The 9,050-nt window shown below is 36.9% G+C and overlaps 1 protein-coding gene across 1 annotated transcript; it reads left to right on the plus strand.

Moving 5' to 3' along the window:
* Window positions 1-7,289: 7,289 nt before the first annotated feature.
* Window positions 7,290-8,108, plus strand: LOC141632522 (uncharacterized). Its single transcript, XM_074445067.1, has one exon. The coding sequence runs from the start codon at window positions 7,290-7,292 to the stop codon at window positions 8,106-8,108; it is 819 nt and encodes a 272-aa protein (XP_074301168.1).
* Window positions 8,109-9,050: the final 942 nt, after the last annotated feature.

The raw sequence follows: 9,050 nt of genomic DNA on the forward strand, positions 1-9,050 counted from the left end.
AGTTCGGTTCAGAAAAATTCAGATCCTATAAATTTAGTTCAGAAAAGCTATATACGGAGTATTATTTTTAAAGACCGATACAAAAGTATTTGACATTAATTATTCGATGCATACATTATTATTTAAAAAAAAAATCACTCCTCCCATTAATAATTTCAGCGTCACAATAGATTTGGGCATGTTTAATAAAAAGTGGAATAAGGCCATGTATTAGGTACGAAACAACATAGTAAAAAACATTTGGCGAGACAATGGATCCGTTGTTGAGAGTGATAGTGAAGATGAAAGTGATGAGAATTATGATTGATAATATGGAAATAAATGGTTAGAAAAAAAAGATATAATATATGATTTATTTGTTATCGTAATGTAATCGTAGTATAATGTATGAACAAACCAATACATATAAAGCGGAAAAATGTTATTATTTTACCTTGTGTTTTAGACTATAATTTTTTTTTATCAATGTTCTCTCTTGTCAAGTAATAATAATAATAATAATAATAATAATAATAATAATAATAATAATAATAATAATAATAATAATAATAATAATAATAATAATAATAATAATAATAATAATAGTTAAGTTATATAAAATAAAATAAAATTAAGTTAAGTTCGGCTTCTATAAGTTCAGTTCAGAAAAGTTTAGATCTTATAAGTTCGATTCGATTCGAGATCCTATAAGTTCGATTCGATTCGAGATCCTATAAGTTCGATTCGATCCTATAAGTTGATTCGATTCGATTCGAGATCCTATAAGTTCGATTCGATTCGAATCGATTCATTTCAGTCCAAAAGAACAGGGCCTAACCATATCAAATACTCCCTCCGTACCAGACCAAAGGTAACACTTATTATAAACGGACGTACCACACCAAAGGTAACATTCCTTAATTGGCCCACAACATTACCAAGTTATCCTTATATCCATTTGATATTTAGACAAAATGTCATTACATACCCTACCTACCAACCCACAATTAAACCCACAATTACATACCCCACCTATTTTTTCCCTCTTTACCCTTACTTTTTCTACTTTTTCTTAAATACTCCATTTTTCCCTACGTTACCTTTGGTGTGGTACGGAGGGAGTATATATGGGAGAAAAAAAGGAGATACCGAGTATAACTATTCATAACACCATCTCCAAGAAGGATCAAAGAGAAGATTAACGCAAAATAAAAAATCGATCAATCGAGCCCTATATAGCGCCCCTTTCTTCAACACTTCAATCCAGTCCTGTATAGGCCACCCATGTCCTCCTGATTGGTTTTGTTATAAGACCACCCCCTAGCAAGGGTCGCGCTAATTAGGTCGCGACCCATTTTTACTCTTAATCTCTCCTTATTTATCTTGACCCACTTTCACCCTCCCAAACAGAAGGTCGCGACCTAGGTCACCAACCCAATCATTTTCCACTTTCCAACAATTTCTATCATTTCCCACTTTCACCCTTCTCTCATTTTTTCCAATTATCATTTAATTTATATAACTTAATTTTAGTTTTATAATTTAACTGTAAAATAATAACTACAAGTGCATAATAAATATTTTATGTTTATTTCGGATATTAGAAAAAAAATTAATTCAATTTAACGACCGTATTTTAACAAATTTATTCAATGTAATAATCGTAAACTCGTATTACTTTTAACAACGCAATCGAGTCAATATCATAGCTTTAGTATAAAAACAAACTCAAAAAAAAAAGAAGGACAAACTAAATTAAACGTGGATAAACCACAAAGACACAAACCAAAATCCCAAATTAATTCCCCCCTCCCAAATTAATTCCCCCAACCCAGATAATCAAGGATCCCCAAATTAAAAAAAAAAAAATTCCCAAATAAAATCTCAAACAACGACATCAACATCACCATCATGATCTTCAACATCATCTCCTAACATCATAGTCGATCTTCCTTGTTCACCTATATATTCATCACCATCATCTCAAACAAACGACATCAACATCACCATCAAACACTTCATCTTCCTTGTTCACCCATATATTCATCTTTGATTTCGATTTCTTAATCAATCAATCAACAATTTCAATTTCTTAATCAATAAACCAAACTCCATTTTTTACTGATTTTGATTTTCTGGGTTTTAATTTCACCCATATCTTCATCAATCATTTTCGATGTTTTCAAGATCTCATTTTTTTCAATTTAAAGGGGTGGAAGTTTTAATTTGTTGATGTTTATGTAATTAATTTGGTACACTTTTTAATGAATTCAAAGATATTCAAAATATATCAAAGTTGAGTTAATTTTGTAGAGAATTTAAAGATAATACCCTTTTATTTATGCTCATATTTTTTAAAAATTTGGTTTAATGTACAATTTTCAATAACTCTAATTGTAAACAAGTTCTTCTATGAACTTAATTTTGGCAGAAATGGCAGAGGAAGATACAAAGATTGAGCCTGACATTGTCCTTTTTATTTGTACTCAACAAATCATAGCATGACATGTGTTGGGTCACCAACAAGGTCATGAATATCAAAAGAGGTCATGGGACGACCTCTTTTGCCAACCAGGTCACACTATTTTGGAGCTTAATTTGTGATTAAGGAGACCCACCCCCCTCATGACCTAGGTCATGACCTTGCTTGGGGGTGGTCTAAAGGCTTTGTTTAACACTCGTTTATATGATTATGCAAAATCAGCCACTGAGAACCTGGGAAAGACCAATAAAAAGTGAATGTTAGTATCAATCTTTTTAACCAACATACTCCCTCCTATTCCGAATAACCCTCCCTATTCAAGGGATGAACGGAAATTAAGGAAACCGAATCAAATAAGCTAAAGTATTGTGGTGAGGTGAGATAATTGGAGAGAGGGAAGATATTGTGGGGTATTATTGTGGGTGGAGTGATTAAAATAAGTATTGTTGTGGGGTGAGGTGATTAAAATAAGTATTGTAAATAAGTATTATTGTGGGGTGAGGTAATTAAAATAAATATTGTTGTGGGGTAAGGTGGGGTATTGTTATTTGGTGAGGTGATTAAAATAATACTCCCTCCAATCCAATCCAAACTACTGATGTAAATTTGTGTTCGAATAAACGTAGCTATTTCAATCCAAACTACTGATGTAAAATTTTGTTCGAATAAACGTAGCTATGTAACGTGAGTTTGTGTGCTAAAAAAATTGCAGCGGAAAATTGTTGTATTTATTGTGGAATTTCGTGAAAAACCGAACAAGAAACGGGATAAAATAGCTAAATCTTGTTCTAACCTCGCGAGATTATAGCTCGATTTGCTATAAGTCAACCTCGCAAGGGAGAGTCCTAAACTAATCTCGCAAGACTAATATGAGTTGCTTACAAATTGTAAACTTTATTGAAATCTGATTGTAATCTGAAAAATAAGGCTACAACCGGTCCTTATTTATAGTCCTACTTGAAGTCATCAATCTGATTATAACTCTAATTCCTTAGCTTGCTAATTAAGCTATCTAATTCTTCCTAAACTAACTAGGAAACTTATTAAATAATAATAAACTACAACAATCAGATCTTTAGAGCTAGCAATTCTACTAGGATTAGGAAATACTGAGTTTCCTAATTTTATTCGAAAAAAATAAATAAACTAAGTAGCTAATCCAACAAGGTTTAGGACTCGAAAACCATGCCTTCTCTTTTACGGCTGCTCCTACACGGTCTAGGATTCCGTGTTAGCTAGTTGATCTAATTGATACAGTTTAGCTCTTTACTGTCCAAGCTTCTTAATTCCCGTCCTAAATTAGTTACGTTACTTGATGCGAGCCTCATTTTAAGTCCTTTTTGGATGAGAAAAATGTCCCAATTAAGTAAGACTTCATTTCTTTCCTTCTTCGACTCTGCTGCTGCATCAACTACCCACTCACTTTTTAAAGTCAACCTTGTTAAATTTTGACATCAATTATATTTAATCAAATTTTCAAAATTTACACGTAAAATTGACATATTTACAGTTGTTATAAGAAGAGGTTTCGGAAAATTATAATTTCGATACAAAAAATAATATAAATGAAAAAAAACGTGGTTAAAGTGTCGTCTCGTAGACCGTAAAAAGTCAAATGGGTAGTTTGGATTGGATTGGAGATATTTACAGTTGTTACAAAAAGAGGTTTCGGAAAATTATAATTTCAATACAAAAAAATAATATATAAATGAAGAAAAACGTGGTTAAAGTGTCGTCTCGTAGACCGCGAAAAATCAAATGGGCAGTTTGGATTGAATTGGAGGGAGTATAAAACTTTACCATAAAAGAAAATAGGGAGAGTATTGTAAATAGACAAAAAAAAAGGGAGAGAGTTATTGAGTATAGAAGAGAGTAGTTTATATAAAAATTATGAGTCAAAACTGAACACATATACGGAGTATTAAAGAGAACCCACTCAATACTATTTTAGAAAACCAAAGATAGGGTTGTCATTGCAGTGAAGCCAAATACTATAAGTGGTGACTAATCCCTTAAGGCAAAATCTTCTATGTGCGTTGTATACTGTGACGACATGAAAATTAAATCATTTTATGATCAAAAGCGACAACTTCAATTATTGAATCAAGAAGATAATAAGTAAGACTTGCAAAAGAAATAATGTTCACCAAAACGGGAGCGTCATGAATCACTTTCAATGTAGATTCTCATTTGTGACATGCACTATCCGTCACTTTGGAGTGACGGATACCATTTTAGCTTACAAAGTACCCACCTTTTCTCTCTCTGCAACACTGTTCATGTGGTCCCCTTTCTCCACTAACTTATTTTGTTACCATTTTTACTCACAAATTATCCGTCACAAATGGTAACCCGTCACAAGGGAGACCAATTGCACTTTCAAAATACAGCGATTTATTATCGGCAGATTCTTTATTGACAACAACATAGTCATAGTGCTGCCATTGCTTCAATAATCACCTCAAACTGTCAAGATTGTAACATCACCCTTTGATTTTACACTATATCACTTATATGGAGTTCTATCTTAATCCATGCATAATTTAGGGACTATACTCATTCATTCGTCTCTTAATTGTAGTTTCCATTAGAATAGTTGAAAGCACTAAATGTTAATCAACAACACATTTGAGGGTAGTAGAGACAAATTTTATTGCACATCAAAGGGCCAAATATTGGGTGTGCATAATCAATGCAGCAGATTTGTAATTTGAATGGAACATATAAGACAAATTAAAGCTCCTTCAACCAATGGATTATATATTCAACTGGTAAAAAATACCGTATAGACGCCTAATTAAACATGGTAAACAACTTCTTCTACTACCATTCCAAAATATAAGCAAACAAACATTTAGTACTTGATGGTATTCCTGCAATCTTCTATCAAAGGTGTTGGTCTATGGTCAAAGGAGACTTTACGAAGGCTATTTTATCCATTCTTAACTCCGGCAGGGTGCTACGGGAACTTAATAGGACCTTTATTGCATTTATTCCAAAGAAAGAAAACCCGGAAGGAGTTTCGGATTACCGCCCTATTAGTCTCTCTAATGTGATGATGAGGATTGTGACAAAATGTATAGCTAATCGCTTGGCAAGGGTGATGGGTTCACTAGTCAGTGAAACACAAAATGCTTTTCTCCCGGGCAGGAGCATTAGTGACAATATCCTCGTGGCTCATGAGGCCATTAATAAAATTTCGATGCACAGGTATGGGCGGCAAGCATTATGTGCATTCAAGGCGGATATGAGTAAGGCATATGACAGAGTTAGAGGGGACTTCTTGGAGGCAGTCTTGGTTAGGTATGGATTCCCTCAAACATTGATAACGCTTATGATGAATTGCGTTACTTCGGTGAGCTATAAAATTCTGATGAATGGGATTCCACTGCCGCATTTCAAACCTCAGTGCGGCCTTCGACAAGGTGATCCCTTGTCCCCCTATCTGTTCATTCTATGTATGGAGGTCCTTTCCCGAAATATTGCACAAGCCAATGAGCTAAGGTTGATTCATGGAATTCAACTAGTTAGGGAGGTGCAGCCAATTACACATCTTTTCTTTGCGGATGATTCGATTTTATTCTTCAAGGATAAAGAGGATATTGTAGCTCATTTAGTGCATATTATCAATGACTACTGCAAAGCGTCAGGACAAAAGATAAATGTTGAGAAATCCGGAATTCTATTTAGCCAGAATACCACTCTGATCAAGGCTCAGAAGATTATGAAAGCTTTCAATATCAAGAAGAACAATGGAATTGGGAAATATCTTGGGATCACGGCGGAATTTAAAGAGTCAAAGCAAGGGATTTTTGCTGCCCTTATTGATCATGTCATCAGACGTATTTCTTCATGGAATGGGATTTTTCTATCACCAGCAGGACGACTTACTCTGATTTCATCGGTTCTATCCAATCTCTCAAACTACTTTCTATTGGTCTTCAAAGTTCCGGTAAGTGTGGCAAAAAAGATTAACTCTATTTTGACACAATTTTGGTGGGCGGGATGTAAGTTGGGGAATAAAATCCACTGGTGTAGCAAAAACTTCCCGAGTTTGCCGAAGAGTGCGGGTGGGCTTGGCATTCGGAATGTTCAATGCCTTAATCAAACTCTTTTGGCCAAACACAGATGGCGACTTGTATCTGGAGAAAACTCTCTTTTCTGCAAGATTTTCAGACAAAAGATTTTTGGGACACAAGTGTTTCTACATGGGATAAATCCTATCAGGGGTTTTGGATGCTCATGGGGCGTACGTAGCATCCTCCATGGGCTAACTTTTGTGCTGGAGAATATCGGTTGGAAACCTGGTATTGCCTCGAAGAGTAACGTATGGACGGAAAGATGGGTGGGGGGAGAAAGGCCGGAGCCTAGGAACGAATGGTTAGGCCTCAACACTAGTCATCTTGCTACCTTACAGGTACGAGATCTTATACTATCTGATGGTAACTGGAATGAAGGCGTCATAAAAGGTCTTTTCACGGAAGAATGGGCTGCACGGATTCTGGCTATACTGCGTTGTGAAGTAAGACTCAGGGATAAGATTTATTGGCCCCACACGACGTCGGGAGATTTTACAGTGAAGAGTGCCTACGGATTAATTTTTGAAGATTACATGCTCAAAGTAGGAACTGTTAAAGACAACAGTAGGCTCAATGATCGAAGCCGACTCTTTTGCCGGACAGTACTTTGGAAGTTGCCAGTTCCACAGATGTGGAAGATTCTCATATAGAAAATTATTACCAATGTTTTACCAACCGGGCATGAGCTCTACAAGCGTAGTATTGAGGTGGATCCATCATGTGGTATGTGTGGCGGTGATCAACGGGCTATGGAAACGCCTGAGCATCTTTTTCGCGACTGCGGTTTTTCAAGTAGAATTTGGGCAGGCTCTGATTTAGGCATTCGGGTAGAAGGAGCAGAGGGCGTCTCTATATCTGATTGGATATGTAACTGGATCCGCTATTTAGCCAAAAGGGATGAGGGGACCTATCAAGTGATCTTTTTTGTGGCTACATTGTGGGCCTTATGGACTACGCGAAATAGGATCACATTTCAAGCTCAGGATGTCAACTCGCATATTATCACCAATATGATCTATAGGGCTATCCGGGAACGAGCGAACATTTTGTGGAAGTCCCTTGATTCAAGAATGGGTCAGGTTAATAGGAGAACAGAGGAGGAAGGGTCACCTCAAGAGGAATCTTTGGCTATTCGAAATGGTCACCCGGTGTGTATTCTCGGCATGCCGAGCGGATGTGCGGTGATACGGGTGAAAGTGGATGCCAGCTGGAACCGTAATTTTGAGGCGGCTTTCGGGTGGATTGCCTATGATGATACGGGGAGAGAACTGGGACGGAGACAAGTGCGCACGAGAGCGGAATCGGCATTGCAGGCTGAAGCTATGGGGGTTAGAGATATTGTGATATGGGCACAAGAGTGGCGGTATCTTCATCTGGACATTTCTTCGGATTGCTTGCAACTTATCAATCAAATAGCGGGAGCCGACAAAGATGATCACAGGATTACAGGCATTTTAGAGGACATTCGTTTTTCTTTTAGTTCTTTTCATTGCTTATGCTTTAATTTTATTCCGACACGTTTAAATGGCCTTGCGCATAATCTAGCAAAGCAGGCCATGAAACTATGAAAACTTTATTTACAGCTGTAAAAAAAAAAACATTTAGTACTTGTAATTAATTGAAAAATACTGATCTTATAACATTACGGGAAACTAATTGCCTCTTTGATTGGGAATTCGTAATCTATACCACCAAAGGTGTAGCTGTTGCTAATTGCTCCATTGATCAATATATTATGGCTAGGGGTGGGCACCGGTCCAAAACCGGACCGGACCGGAACCGGAATCGGTAAAATTCACGGACCGGGATCGGACCGGATTACAAAAATTCAGGTCCGGGACTGGACCGGAAAAATTCCGGTCTAAGACCAGATCGGACCGGTTGGACCGGAATAAAAATACAATTTTAAGAAAAAAAATGAAAATAACCATAATTCCGGGCATTCCGGTCCAAACCAGTCCGGACCGGAAACCGGAAACTTGGAAAATGATGGACCGGAGACCGGACCGGAATTTTTAATTCCGGTCCAGACTGGTCCATTTTTCCGGTCCGGACCGGATTATGCCCACCCCTAATTACGGCAAGTTATGAAGAGTTTCTAAGCGATTTGAGGAAGATGTAGGCAGAAAATGAAGAGAAAAAGAAGTAGCGAACGGAGAGAAACAAGATGATAAGAGGGAAATTGTCTAGGGTTAAGCGCTCTTATTAAGCGAAATGTTGGGCGGGAATATTTTCATTGTCGAGATTACACGTGTTATAGTATGATGTCATATAGTTTTTGTTTTATAATTTAGTATATATAGATAGATAGAATGCAAAAGCAACCATGCGCCAGGACGGACCACCTGGAGAAAGGTGAACCATCGTTTTACGGAAAAACCAGGTAGTGGAGGAAGACCGCTAACGGTCTAACTTGAGTTCTAGGCCCAGAATACGATTAATCCGGCATGAGCCGTTTTGCGGGATAACCGCAGGTATTGAATTCGAACCCTCGCTTGGGCTTTAGGTTA

This window comes from Silene latifolia, chromosome Y, assembly GCF_048544455.1.
Source record: "Silene latifolia isolate original U9 population chromosome Y, ASM4854445v1, whole genome shotgun sequence".
Taxonomy (NCBI): domain Eukaryota; kingdom Viridiplantae; phylum Streptophyta; class Magnoliopsida; order Caryophyllales; family Caryophyllaceae; genus Silene; species Silene latifolia.

Coding starts and splice junctions, on each gene's coding strand:
- LOC141632522 (XM_074445067.1), top strand. CDS start 7,290: ATGGAAACGCCTGAGCATCTTTTTCGCGACTGCGGTTTTTCAAGTAGA.